General features: G+C 43.3%; 1 protein-coding gene across 1 annotated transcript; it reads left to right on the forward strand.

Moving 5' to 3' along the window:
- Positions 1-4,329: 4,329 nt before the first annotated feature.
- On the forward strand, positions 4,330-12,611 carry LOC133491905 (ubiquitin carboxyl-terminal hydrolase 2-like). The gene is made up of 12 exons (XM_061803625.1): positions 4,330-4,728; positions 6,321-6,368; positions 6,454-6,580; positions 8,036-8,147; positions 8,249-8,359; positions 9,908-9,972; positions 10,058-10,161; positions 10,244-10,324; positions 10,408-10,486; positions 10,655-10,762; positions 10,848-10,971; positions 12,109-12,611. The coding sequence occupies exons 1-12, from the start codon at positions 4,573-4,575 to the stop codon at positions 12,197-12,199; spliced, it is 1,206 nt and encodes a 401-aa protein (XP_061659609.1). The 5' UTR covers positions 4,330-4,572; the 3' UTR covers positions 12,200-12,611.
- Positions 12,612-14,419: the final 1,808 nt, after the last annotated feature.

The raw sequence follows: 14,419 nt of genomic DNA on the forward strand, positions 1-14,419 counted from the left end.
TTGTGAGCATTTTGTTGAAAGTTTACTCGAACACAGTCGTAAAATAAAAATTCTGAATAAAAGCCTTATTTTACAACAAAAGAGTAGTTTTTGTGCACAATGTCATCATTTTACAAATAAAGTCAGATAATTACAAAAACATGCATTTTATGAGAAAAAGTGGCAAATTTGTAGTTTTACACAAAACAAATACGCTGATTTGTGAGAAGACACTAAATGAAATTTATTATTTTATGTGAAAAATACATTATGATAAAATGCGGTACATTTTCCAAGAGTAAAGTTGTAATTTTACAAAAATAAAGGCATCATGTTAAAGGTGTCTTTAAAGTAAAAATATAGTATCAATAGTCAAGATTTATTTATTTATTTTTTAGGATGAAGACCTCAAATTAGAAGTACAAAGTATTCATTTTCAAAGGATAAACATGTAATATTTGAAAACAAAAGTGTAATGTTGATGTAATATAGTCAAAGTAACGGACTTTATTCTTGTTCTAGTACATTTATATTTTCATAATTTGGTCTTACAAAAGTATAACTTCTCACAATGCTACGCTTTTATAAATTAGATGATTTATTTTCCAAGCTATCATCCGAGTTTTGTTGCAAAATAAGAGCATTTTTTTTTCACAACATAAGGAGTTTTTATTCTGGAAACTTCTGGAATTTTGTTGGGAAAGAAATGCTTCATGCAACTTTTGAATTAAAAAAAAAAAAAATCTTCCGTGCGAGCGTCCAAGTGGAGCCAAGCCCTGACCGATGACGGAAATGGGTGCCCTAATTCTTTTGTTCTTATACAAACGGGAAAAAAAAGTATACAGTTTAAATTGTGTCATCTGTCTTCTTACGTAAATCCACACAAGTGGATTTCGACTCGCCCTGTTTGGCCAACAGATGTCCTGTTTTGGGGCCCGGAGCCATTCATGGCCCACGAAACATACGCATGCTGTATGATTTTTTTTTTTTTCTTCACCCCAGCCCTATTGATACTCCAGCAAATAGTCGATCATTTTTGGCCATAACCAGAAATGACAAAACATGGAATATTTTTGGGGGCATTTTGTCTGATACTAAAAAAACATTTTTTTCAAAAATGGAGCATTATTATTTGTGATCTTCAAATTTTGTGGCAGCAGTGAACCTGATGAAATACACGAAAATGGACCCCAGCAAATATTTTTGACACGTTAAAGACCGGCGTGGCGGCACGGTGGCTCAGCTGGAAAGCGTCGGCCTCACAGTTCTGAGGACCCGGGTTCGATCCCAGTCCTCCCTGTGTGGAGTCTGCATGTTCTCCCCGTGCCTGGGTGGCTTTTCTCCGGGCACTCCGGTTTCCTCCCACATCCCCAAAAGATGCAACTTTAATTGGACACTCTAAATTGCCCATAGGTGTGATTCTAAGTGTGACTGTTGTCTGTCTTGATGTGCCCTGCGATTGGCTGGCAACCAGTTCAGGGTGTACCCCGCCTCCTGCCCGTTGACGGCTAACAGTCTCCAGCACTCCCGCGACCCTTGTGAGGATAAGTGGCTAAGGAAATGGATGGATGGAAGACCGACGTATGGATGTTAAACATTTCCTAGCATTCCAGGATGTAAGAAGGTTTTTTTTAAAGAGCATCAAAAACAAACAAAACAAAAACAAATCGACCTCCAGGAAACTTGCCAATTGACCCCTCCATACAGGGCACTTAACCACGCCTCCTGAAGTGACGTCACGCCACGTGCGCTGACGTAAGACAAACAGTAAAAATGGCAAATACAATACAATACATTCTTAACTGAGAGAGACGCCATGCTTCTGATTTCATTCAATCATTCACATGTAGCAATGTTATGCTAGCGAAGAACGACTCATTCGTTTATACGAGACGTGTATTAAAAATCAAATTTTGGGCATATCTTCGCGCAAACACAGTCTGGTTTAGCTTCGACCGCGAGCCAGCAAGAAAGTGACACGTTTGTGCAGTCCGATCATCTCTAAATATCGCTCAACAAAGAATAAGTGTGTCACGTCCCATCGGAACGAGAGGTAGGACCCAAATGCAGGAACTCGGAAGACGCAAGGTAGTTCAAGAAGAGACACGTTTATTGTATGCAGAGGTCGGGGATCGAGCAGGCAGTCCGGTGCAGCAGCGGTAGTTGTGACGTCGGGCGAAGAGAACAGATGAGCGGACAGGCAGGAGTCGGTACACGGGGAAACAATCAACGCAGGCAGAAGTATCAAGGAGTCAGGCTTGCAAGGTTGGTCGGAGAACGGACAAAGGTCGGTACACACAGGATCAATCAGGAGTACGAGAGTGCTGGAACAGGACATAAAGCTCAACGAACTGGCGGAGAACCAGTCGTCACCGGGTCCTACATATACGGGGGATGATCAGCCCGCATGAGGCACAGGTGTGTGCCTCCCAATTAGCGCAGCCGCGCGGGCACCCGCACAGCTCGTGTTGAAGCGGCAGGATCATGACAGCGTGTGTCAATCGATCACACGTAGCGGTGTTATGCTAGCGGAGAACATCTCATTCATTTATACGAGACGTGTATTAAAAATCAAATTTAGGGCATATCTTCGTGCAAACACAGTCTGGTTTAGCTTCGACCGCGAGCCAGCAAGAAAGCGACACGTTTGTGCAGTCCGAGACATCGCTAAATATCGGTCAACAAAGAATAAGTGTGTCAATCGTTCACACGTTGCGGTGTTATGCTAGCGGAGAACTTCGAATTCATTTATACGAGACATGTATTGAAAATCAAATATAGGGCGTACCTTCGTGCAAACATGTGTTCCGGTTGATATTAGATGGATTTAGTTGATGATGCGGTCTTCCACAAAGTTTGATCCATCAAAGGCATTTTTCGTACTGGGTCTTCGGTTTTGGAAACGGTACGAATCGAACTCCACCAACTAGCCTTTCAGGATACCTGTCGTCACTATTACAAAGTCCGTGACTACACCTCTTAACCATATTTTTTGTTAAATAAAACGCTAACTAAACCTATACTGGACCATGCAATGTTGTCTGAGAAAATGGCGGGAGCAAAAACGGGCTTTGGTTTATGCAGATCTCTGGCCTCTGATTGGTCAGTGACGCGGATTGCGCAATATCCACGGAGGGGTCAATTTCAGTTGACTCTTAATTCTATCCATCCATCCATTTTCTTCATCGCTTATCCTCACAAGAGTGGCGGGGAGTGCTGGAGCCTATCCCAGCTGTCAAGCTGAGGCGGGGTACACCCTGGACTGATTGCCAGCCAATCGCAGGGCACATAGAGACAAACAGTCACAATCACGATCACAGCTATGGGCAATTTCATATTGTTAATGCTAATATTTTAATATTTTACCGTCACGATGTGAAATTATGGATTCTTGTTGTTCAACCCATTGCCATGTCGGAATCACTTTCTGCTGACTGACGCATCGGTAGGAGGGCCTCCGAGTTGTCTTGCTTCCATGCTAATAAAAACAAAACACTGCAAACGTTATCGTGCCAACGCTGCACTCAAGGCCTGACCTTTGTGGAGCTGGTTTTGTATCTTTGCTTACATAACGCGCGCGAGCGTGCGTTCCAGAGTGCTTTTGCATTCTCGAAAATGGTGGATCTGAAATACAGATATGAGTACTTTATAGCTAAAAAAAAAAAAAAAGATGTTTAAAATGTTCTAAAGTAAGTTTGTATATTTTCAAGATTAAAGTCTTAATGTGAAAACAGTAATAGTTTTTCTTTTATCGGATAAATAGTTGTTGTTTTTTTACATATTTAGTTGTTGTTTCATTGGTTTTTATTTGAGTTTGTTGCTGTGTTGTGGATTTTTTTTTTGTAAATGTATCCCCCCCTCAAAAAAAGGACGATGAAAGATGAAAAATATACTGAATCTCAGTGTAATTTTTGGTTTTATTTTTGGTGTATGCTGGTAAAAACACACAAGGAATTTTTCTCCGGCATTCGGTTATTCCAAACAAAGAACAAAAGAACAACAAAGCAAAAACAACAAAGACATTTCTGTGTCTAGGAACTATTCCTTAGAAGAGTCGTGCATTGAATGAATTGTTTTTTTAAATTATTATTATGGAGATGCAGTATGGGGGACAGGTTTTATAGTAATTCATTAAAAAATAAGTATATGAAAAATGATAAAAATGTTTTCTTCATTGCAAAGAACAAGAAAAACATGATTGTTGGGGTTATCTTGTTGACTGTAGGGGGGGAGAACGGGAGAGAGAGCGAGAGGGTGTGAGAGAGTGAAAGAAAGAAAGAAAGAAAGAAAGAAAGAAAGAAAAGAAAGAAAGAAAGAAAGAAAGAAAGAAAGAAAGAAAGAAAGAAGAGGGGGGCGGGCTAGGCTCGGGGGAGGCGTTCAAGTCCAGTGTAAAAACGAGCCCTCCGCTAATATTTGGCAGCTCCTCTCGGAAGACGACCAAAGTGGCTCCATTTGAAGCCGGCTGTTGTTTATTTTTCCGGAGCTCCTTCGTACTACGTTGTCCTCCTACTCTCCTCTTTTTTTTTTAAATCCTCAGAGTTTCGCTTTTTTTTTTACACTCAAAGCGTCGACGCGACAGCCACCACCACCAGCATGCCTTCCCCGCGATACTCTTACACGGTGACGGTACCGGAGGAGCCGGCCGCGTCTTTCCCCGCCGCCAAGTCCGAGCTGCGGCGTCTGACTCCGTCCTTGTCCCGGTCCAGGCTGGTGTCCACCTTCAGGGGACTAATCATCAACCAGGCCAAGGTGAGCCCTTAATGATCCTACAAGTATATGAATAAAACATACAGCATTTTGTCCGCGTAACTATTGTTTCGCATCCAATCATATTTGACTCCAAATATATTTCTTGGAAATTTTAATCAGACAAATATGCTATTTGCTTTGATTACCATCCATTGATAAATCACGTGAAATTGAGTAAATCCTCCTCACCGGTAGTTGGCACCACACAGTGGAAGTTTGCTCTTTGACGGATCATCCTTTGCTCCAGAAAGAAAGGAGGAGAGGTCGTTGTTTACATATTTTCGTTGAATATGTCTGCATCAAAAATGCTAGCCTTGTCGGAACTCGGTATCGGGGAGTACTCGAGTGGATACATTTATTTGTATCGGTCTGGTGAAGAAAAAAAAATCCCAGATGAAGTTAGGATAATGGACTTCCATTTATGACATATGAAATATGATTTTGGTCTCTTGTTTTGCAAAATTCCAATGATTCCACAGATGTCATCTTTAACCTTTTTTTTTTTTTTTTTTCAAGATTAGCACTTCTAACTTGCTAGCACACTTAAAATACTTTTTTTCCCCAATTTCTCATGTTGGTGTGGGTGGCACGGTGAGTCAGTGGGTAAAGCGTTGGCCTCACACATCTAAGGACCCAGGTTCAATCCCGGCCCCGCCTGTGTGAAGTTTGCATGTTCTCCCCGTGCCTGCGTGGGTTTCCTCCGGGCACTCCAATTTCCTCCCACCTCCCAAAAACATGCAACATTAATTGGACACTAAATTGCCCCAAGGCGTGATTGTGAGTGCGGCTGTTTGTCTCGATGTGCCCTGCGATTGGTTGGGAACCAGTTCAAGGTGTGCCCCGCCTCCAGGATAGTCTCCAGCACTCACCATGACCCTCTTGAGGATGAGCGGCAAAGAACATGAATAGATGGATGGATGTTGGTGTGACCTTGTTGCCCTCCATTTAAGATTTTGTTTTTGCCCCCTAAAACCAAAACTAAACAATTCCTCAAGTTTCACAGTTTGTTTACACGGGGCCCATGTTGACACGGCTAACGTTGTACTGTTTCCCTACAAGTACAGAATGTTCAAGGCGTCACCTGAACACATCGCTCCCTAGGTTTTTCCTTTCTATTTTGCGGGGGGGGGGGGGGTGGGGGTCTGGTATTTGAAGTGGTCACCTGCCGAGTGGAGCGAGCCAGTGACCATCTGGCGGAGAAGAATTCGGAACAGAGCGTCCTGTATCTTGTCGACGCAACTTCCTAGAAAACTTCACAACACAACCTGATACCCCCTCCCTATCCGAAGCGCAAGCTAATCTTATCAGCCCCAATATTAAGGCCTGCGCTATATAACTATAACATGAAGACAAACAGAAAAATAATACTGCTTCTGTAGCTGAGAGAACGTTATGCAACTCGACACCACGGCGCGTTCCCGGCGGAGCCCGCATCACGTGTTTTGGGTGATGAACTCGTGTGGAACTCGGTTTGAGACGGGTGACTAACAACATACCTCTCGGGCCTGAAGTAAGGCCGGGCTATTGGACTGGGTTTCTATCATGCCGTGCAATAGCAGAAATTTAAATCCACTTTCTGTCTCTGGGAGCAGAAGCAGAGTCCGCAAGGCCTGATAGGACTAAAGAACCTGGGAAACACGGTGAGTGTCACATCATGCACCACACACCGAAATCCCCCCGCGAGTCTCATTTATCTTCATTTGGTTTTTGCGTGTCTGTTTGTAGTGTTTCATGAATTCCATCCTTCAGTGTTTGAGTAACACTCCCGAGTTACGGGACTACTGCCTGAGGGAGGTCCATCGAACAGACCTGAACAAAAGCAACTGCAGGCCCAATTCGGCCCTCGTGGAAGGTAAATGAAGTTAGTTTAGGTGTATTTTGTGAGATCAGTGTTGTGACAGTTAGGGAGAACCACTGGGATCACAGTCAAGTCCGTTGTCATTTACCCTGTAGTACCATTAGAAAACATATACGTTTCCTTTTAGTCCTCAAGATCTGTGGTCCATACGGAGGGCTGAAACTGCTTTTCAAGAGGCCACTGTCACAAAAAAATACTTAAAAAAACATGCTATCTTGAGAAAACATCCCAACATTTGAGTGAGTTTTCTGAAGTCAGTATTCTACAGTAAGGGAGTCCCACAGGGCTCATAGCTCGGTCCAATGTCATTCACCCTATTATCATTCGAAAACATCCCAGCATTATCAACGACTGTTCGCTAAGTAGACTCTTGTTTCCTGCGCAGCCAAGAAGATAAGATTCCTTGCGATACTGGCTATTTATCTACACGCCATTATGTCAAGCAAGCATGTATCGCGTTTGTTGCATAAAGACCTTGAGTCATTTTTACGACGCAGAAGTACAGTAGGTCAGATCGAGGTTTTTTTGTTCTCGTGTTTGAGCTGCGGGAGATTAAGTGGCCTTTGACAAAAAAACGATTGAAAATGTCTTTGTTAGTCATCGGAGGCAAATACCAGTTTGTGTCAAGCTTTGCTTCCTTTTTGTCCGTCAGGAAAAAGCTAATATTTACTTTAAAAAAAAAAAAGTGGCAAAAATATGCGCTGGCATGGCCTCAAATGGATTAGCTACTTTGGATGCTAAGGACAGCTAAGTTGTGACTCAATTTTATTTATTACACCTTTATTATTTTTTCCAGGTAAGGCAATTAAGAACAGTTTGTCATTTGCAATGCTGGCTTAGCTGCAGACAGCAAAATAAAAATAGAAATAAATACATATCCAACAAACTGTACCATGTGATAACACGACAAGTTTGGATAACAAATTACAATGTATCATCATGTATGATTAGTAAAAGGTTCATAACGGATTACAAACAGGTGCAGTGATTATGTACAAAATCCCTCACTAATATTTTGAAATGATTATATTGTGAAATTGGTTTTAATTATCTGTTGTAGAGTTTTCCAATCGTTTGGGGCAGAACATTGAAAACATTGGCTAAAAGTAGTGTACGTTGGTAACTAAGAGGTTAATAAAACTGTTGGAACGGAGAGCGCAGGTAAGCAGAGGACAAGGATCGGCTCGGGTTAATTAATAAATCATAATATCACGACAATCCCCAGATATCATATAAATACTCCTCCCGGTGGCGAGATAAGCTACAGGCCGCATCATCTTAAGTGTTTTTCATTCGTGAGAAAACATCCCAACGTTTGAGTGAATTTTCTGAGGTCAGTGTTCTATTGTGAGGGAGTCCCACAGGGATCATAGCTAGGTCCAATGTCATTCAAAAACATCCCAGGATTATCAAGGACCGTTCCCTAAGTAGACTCTTGTTTGAATTTAGAATTCGCCAAGCTGACTCAGAGCTTGTGGACGTCGGTCAGCAACGAGACAGTCACCCCCTCCGATTTCCGGACCCAGGTCCAGACATGCGCTCCCAAATTCGCCGGTTGCAAGTAAGTCGTGTGTCTGCCGCATTATTATTTTTATTTTTTCCCCTTTCACGCGCCCTGGAGTCAACCCCCTGACGCCCCGGGTGTTCTCTTGTCTTCTGCAGTCAGCAGGACGCCCAGGAGTTCCTGCGTTTCCTGCTGGACGCCCTCCACAGCGAGGTGAACCGAGTAACTGCGTGCCCAAGGGCGTCCGTCAAGGACTTTGACCACCTCTCGTAAGTTTGCGCGAGGGTCACCTCTGCTCCCAATAAGTCACTCAATGACCATAAAGCCAGATCATAATTTTATGATTGCATTCTTGAACGTCATGTCACCTTTATGTTTTTTTTGCATGCCTCAACATTTTTTTAATGCACTCACGTGCAATTTAATTGAAACACTCGATCCAGGTCAGCCATAGTGACATAGTATTTGGTACATCTGCCGCACCGTGCTAAAGTTCTGGGTTTGATTTTTTTCACAAAAAACAAACAAAAAAAAAAAACTGAAGTCAAAGCAGATTTCATCGGTCACAGTTGAGGTTTTGAATTGATTGCACAAATCCTTGGTTACACAAATATATTAACACATAATTTTCCATGACAACATCCATCCATCCATTTTCTTTGCCACTTATCCTCACAAGATTTGTGCATTTCCACTCACAGGTGATAAGTACTGTCTTGTTGGACAATGTATGTCATTATCACAAATGCAGAGTAAAATAAAAGAATACATAATATAATATAATATTCATCCATTTTCTTAGCCGCTTATCCTCACGAGGGTCGCGGGCGAGCGCTGGAGCCTATCCCAGCTGTCAACGGGCAGGAGGCGGGGTACACCCTGAACCGGTCCTGCGGCCAATCGCAGGGCACATGCAGACAAACAGCCGCCCTCACAATCTCTCCTTGGGGCAATTTAGAGTGTCCAATTAATGTTGCACGTTTTTTGGGGATGTGGGAGGAAACCGGAGTGCCCGGAGAAAACCCACACAGGCACGGGAGAACATGCAAATGCCACACAGGCGGGGCCGGGCTCGAACTGTGAGGCCAACGCTTTACCAGCTGAGCCCACCGTGCCGCCATGATAAAAACCCTTCTATATTAAATGTGTATTAAGCGACTGGCTTTTTTCAAAATGTTTGTAATAACAATTGAACAAACCACTTTTCACTGGCTTCTGATTTCAAAACTAGTGAGTAATTTTATTTTATTTTATTTTTTGGTGCATATGTAATAATATGGGCGACACGGTGTCTCAGCTGGAAAACTTTGTCATCACAGTTCTGAGGCCCCGGGTTCGATCCCAGACCCACCTCTGTGGAGTTTGCATGTTCTCCCTGAACTTGCGTGGGTTTCCTCCAGGCACTCTGGTTTCCTCCCACATCCCCAAAAAACGTGCAACATTAATTGGACACTCTAAATTGCCCCTAGGTGTGATTGTGAGTGCGGCTGTTTTGTCTCTCGGTGCCCTGCGATTGGCTGGCAACCGGTCCAGGGTGTACCCCGCCTCCTGCCCACTTGACAGCTGGGATAGGCTCCAGCACTCCCCGTGACCCTCGTGAGGATAAGCAGAAAATTGGATGAACGGATGGATGTAATAATGAGGCGATCACGCATTTATGCGGGTTCACAGTGATGGTAGCCCTCCAAGGGAAGCCGTAACGACGATGTGGTGCGCCACAAAAATTATTATTGTTTCGAGCCCCGTGCTGAGAAGATTTGTGTTATTCAAAAAGAAAACGATTAAAGTCACATGACTTCTCCATGTTCTCTTCGCAGGGATGACGACAAAGCCAAATGGATGTGGAGTATGTATTTGGAGCGTGAGGACAGCAAAGTTGTGGGTAAGAGTTTGTTTAAAGTTAGCCTCGCAATTGCCATCCTGGGAATCATTTCATTTAAAAAAAAAAATTATAACGTTTGTTTTAGATCTGTTTGTCGGCCAGCTGAAAAGCTCCCTGACTTGCACCGTATGCGGTTTCCGCTCCACCGTCTTCGAGCCCTTCTGGGATCTTTCCATCCCGATCGCACCGGTTAGAACCGCGCAAAACGATCATTTTCCTCACGCGAATGAGTCCGGGGCGATGTTTTTCCTCACGGGTGTCGTGTCTGCAGAAAACCTCGGGCGAGGTGACTCTGAAAGATTGCCTGAGGGTCTTCACAAAGGACGACGTGCTGGACGGAGACGAGAGGCCGGTAAGACTGACCCGGCCGGACGCCTTGTTTTTGTGGTTGGTTTTGAAAAGAAAGGTCGTCTCACTCTCGTCTCACCCGCGCAGACGTGCAACAGATGCAAAACCAGGCAGAAATGCACCAAACGGTTCAGCATTCAGAAGTTCCCTCAGATTCTTGTCCTTCGTATCCTTTTCGATAATAATAACAAATATGCTGAAAAACTGGCATCTTGGTGTCGAGGAACAAAACTAGCTCTTTGTTGCCATCTTGTGGCATGTTGAGGGGAAGGAACATTGAGTCTTCATCCTGTCGAAATGAGTTGAGTTGACTTGACTGGCCGCCGCCCTCCAGACCTGAAGCGTTTCTCCGACTCCAACGTCCGAGCCAGCAAGCTGTCCACGTACGTCGACTTCCCCCTCAAAGAGCTGGACATGCGGGAGTTCACCTCCGAGGGCAGCGGTACGTCCTGCGGCCTCCCAGAGAATCTTCCCGCTCTTCCTCGTTTGTTTATTCATTTATTTGTCCGTCTGTTTGTATCTTCTAGGAGACCGCGCCGTGTATAATCTCTACGCCGTGTCCAACCACTGGGGCAACACGCTGGGCGGCCATTACACGGCCTACTGCAAGAACGCCACGGTGGGCGAGTGGTACGGCTTCAACGACTCCAGGTCAGTTGGTCATTAAAAACATATTTTGGGAGAATTTAAATAAAAATAAAAGGCCCTTTTAGTTTTTTCCAATTACCGTAATTACCGGCAGCTGGTTATAAGCCTCACCCAGTACATTTGTAACGGAAATACCATTTGGTACATACATAAGCCGCACCTCTGTATTAGTGCTGCGCTAAAACTAATGCTAGCGCCGTGCTAAAGCTAACACTAGCGCTGCACTATTGCTAACGCTACTGCATTACATTTAACAGGGCCGGTTAAAAAACATACCGGTAAAAATCACTAAGACACGGGAGTAACACGCTAGTGCAGCGCTAACAGGGCCGGACCGGTGAAAGTCACTTCCTCGGCACATATATTCCACCGGTCTCACCCTTACCTTTTCCGCTCGAGTGCCTCCTTGCAGCCGTTAGAAAAAAATGCCCAAATAAGCCGCATCACCGCATGAACTGCAGGGTTGAAAGCGTGTGGAAAAGAAGCCGCCGCTTGTAGGCTGGAAATTAACACCTGGACAAAACCCACGCAGGCACGGGGAGAACATGCAAACTCCGGGATTAAACCCGGGACCTCATATCATATAATATAATATATCATGTCATAATAATAATAATGGAATTAATATAATATAATAATAGTAGAATAAATAGAATAGAATAATAAGAATAAATATGATAGAATATAAAATGCGTACTGTATTGTGTAAAAGTACAGAAAATAAAATCCTACATGACAGTCGTTGATGTTTGGGATTTTTCCTGTTTGCAGGGAGCATGTTTGTATCAATAAATGATGTGCATTCATTTAACTATTGTCCGAAGACGCCAGCCGTAGCGAAGTTTTCCCAAGTTCGGCTTCAGACAGTCATTAATTAAACTTTTTTTTTAATAATTAAAAAAATAATAATTAGATATATATAATAAATTAATGATTTTTTTTTTTTTTTTTTGCTGCAGAAATGTTAATTGCGATTGAGAATGAATAACTTCTTGGCCTTTCTTTCCTCATATTGTTATTCTTTTAAATGAGTCATTAAACTAATTGGACTGCAATTCTTTACTAAAAGGAGCCCCATTCTGGGTCACTTGTTAGAGCGATCGACGTTTTAACCATATTGTTGTTTTTTTATGTGTGCAGAGTGAACCATATGTCCTCCAGCCAGGTGCGCAGCAGCAACGCCTACATCCTCTTCTACGAGCTCGCTAAAAGCCAAACGTGCCACCTTTAGACAATCTGGGATGACCCGGCTGGAGACGTGACGCAAGCCGAGAAGCCCCGCCCCTTTTTGGCTAAGACTGTGACAAGAGACAGGTCATGTGACGATCTGGAATTTCATAAACAGTCACTTTTTTTTTTTCCAGAGGATTATTTTTGCTTTGTTTTCCTTTGCACTTTAAAAGCGGACGTTTGGAGAGAAAATACGTCTTCGGCTTGACTGCCGTCTTTTAATTTATTCTATCAGAATTAAGAGGTAAGGTAACTTTGCCGGTACTGTACTTCGTAAAGCCCTCCACAGAACTCCTGAGAGATGAGGCTTTATTATTATTATTTTTTTTGTACAGCGCGGTTGAATGTACAACACCGAAGGCAGAGCAACAGGAAATAAGGTGCTGTGTGTGCATTTGTAATAAAACATTAAAAGCCAGGCTTGCTCGGCTTTGGTTTTCATTGATGAAATCATTTGCAAAAATACAACAAAAACAACACAATATCTTTGTCTTAAAGGTCAAGCGTCATCCCTATAAACATTCTAAAATAGATATTGTAATGAAAAATACAAAAAACATTCTTCGCTTCAATGTCTATATGAAAAAAATGAATATGAGCGGAGAGTGCGTCATCCATGCGCAAAGTTGCGGAAGTGTCATTCCACATCCGACTGGTCGCCATATTGGTTGCATCTCCTCCCTGTGACATCACCCCGGACATTCGCCATTGAAAACACGCTGTGGCCCCTACATGCCCCTTCTGACACAGAACATCTCACAACCGGGGGAAGTTACCGGAGCAATATTACCCTATTTTTTTAAAAACCCTATTTAGATGATATGCGGATCACGGCAAAACGGCCTCCCCATAAATCTGTCGATGTACGCGTCAGACGGCTTCCGCGTCGGGCTCGTCGGCCCTACTTTGGAAGACTGACACGGAAGCTTTTTTTTCAACCGAGTGTGAAGTTATCGAGGCAATATTACCCTATTGTTTCGAGCCATATTTAGATGATATGCGGATCACGCCTCCCCGTAAATGTGTCGATGTGCGTGTCGGACGCGCACATCGACACATTTAGCACCCCTGTCATACGTAAGCGGATCTTTTGTTAAGTTATGATTGACGGAGTACGTGGTCCCCCCCCATACTATTTTTTTTTTGTTTTTTCGTAGCTGTATACACACCTGTCATTTGGAATCCACGAAACTCTCGTCCTTTGCACCTGTGCAATCCATTTTTCACGACGAACCGGGCCTTTTTGAAAAGTATGAAGAATGGATCCATCCTCCTGAGTGTTCGAGCAATATCCAGCAATGCAACGAGCCGGCATTTTGGCTAACACGAAGGATCAACGAGCTACCTTCCCGCAGATAAAACTAATAGAAACAAAGAAATCCGCTTAAGGGCGCTCCTGCCCCTTACGTCACTTCCTGCTTCTTGTTGAAAACCAATCCCTCGAGAGGATTTTCATGGCGGGAGTTACAAAAAGCCATATGCGTCAAAACCATGCTTTGTGGTGAAAAAAACGGCTGGGTTCATACCGGCTGCCATTTTTTTCATGATTTTGCATTTCATGACAGTGGCCCTTAAAAAAAAAAACAAGAAATGTATTTTACTTGGTGTTGGATTGTTTTGTTTTGTTTTGTTTTTTTTAACTCCCCTGTTGTGTTTTTTAAGCACCACAGTGGACGGCTGGTTAGAGCGTCTGGGTCACTGTTCTGAGGACCCGGGGTTCAAATCCCAGTGGAGTTTGCATGCCCCCCCTTTGCCTACGTGGGTTTTCTCTGCGCTCTCCGGTTTCCTCCCAGATTGCCAAAACACGCATGGTATGTTAATCGAAGACTCACAAATGGGTCGGTTAGTCCAGGGTGCACCCCGCCTCTCGCCCGAAAATGGCTGGGGAAGGCTCCAGGGTGTGGTGGTGACCCTTGTGAGGATAGAAAATGGATGGATGGGAAAAAGGTTGGCATACAATTAAGATATTCACATCCAGTTAGCCATTTTTATTTCACTCCAAAAGCTAAAAAAAATAAATAAATAATGCAAGTATTATTTTATTAGTAGTTTTCAAGGATAAAATAGTGATTCCATCATATAGGTAGTCTTGCTTTATTTGCTGAGCTTCAGTACTCTAAAGATACCGCCACCTGAAAGGAGAACATTTATTTTGATATTGTTGACACTTATTACCACAATTATCATTGTTTAGGTTGGTTTTAAGATGCTTCGATTCGGC

Source organism: Syngnathoides biaculeatus, chromosome 18 (assembly GCF_019802595.1).
Source record: "Syngnathoides biaculeatus isolate LvHL_M chromosome 18, ASM1980259v1, whole genome shotgun sequence".
NCBI lineage: Eukaryota > Metazoa > Chordata > Actinopteri > Syngnathiformes > Syngnathidae > Syngnathoides > Syngnathoides biaculeatus.

Excerpts from the sequence above, each read along its gene's own strand:
- LOC133491905 (XM_061803625.1), top strand. The coding sequence starts at position 4,573 with ATGCCTTCCCCGCGATACTCTTACACGGTGACGGTACCGGAGGAGCCG. Across the intron at positions 4,729-6,320 it reads TAATCATCAACCAGGCCAAG|AAGCAGAGTCCGCAAGGCCT; the intron begins GTGAGCCCTTAA and ends CTCTGGGAGCAG. Across the intron at positions 6,581-8,035 it reads CAATTCGGCCCTCGTGGAAG|AATTCGCCAAGCTGACTCAG; the intron begins GTAAATGAAGTT and ends GTTTGAATTTAG.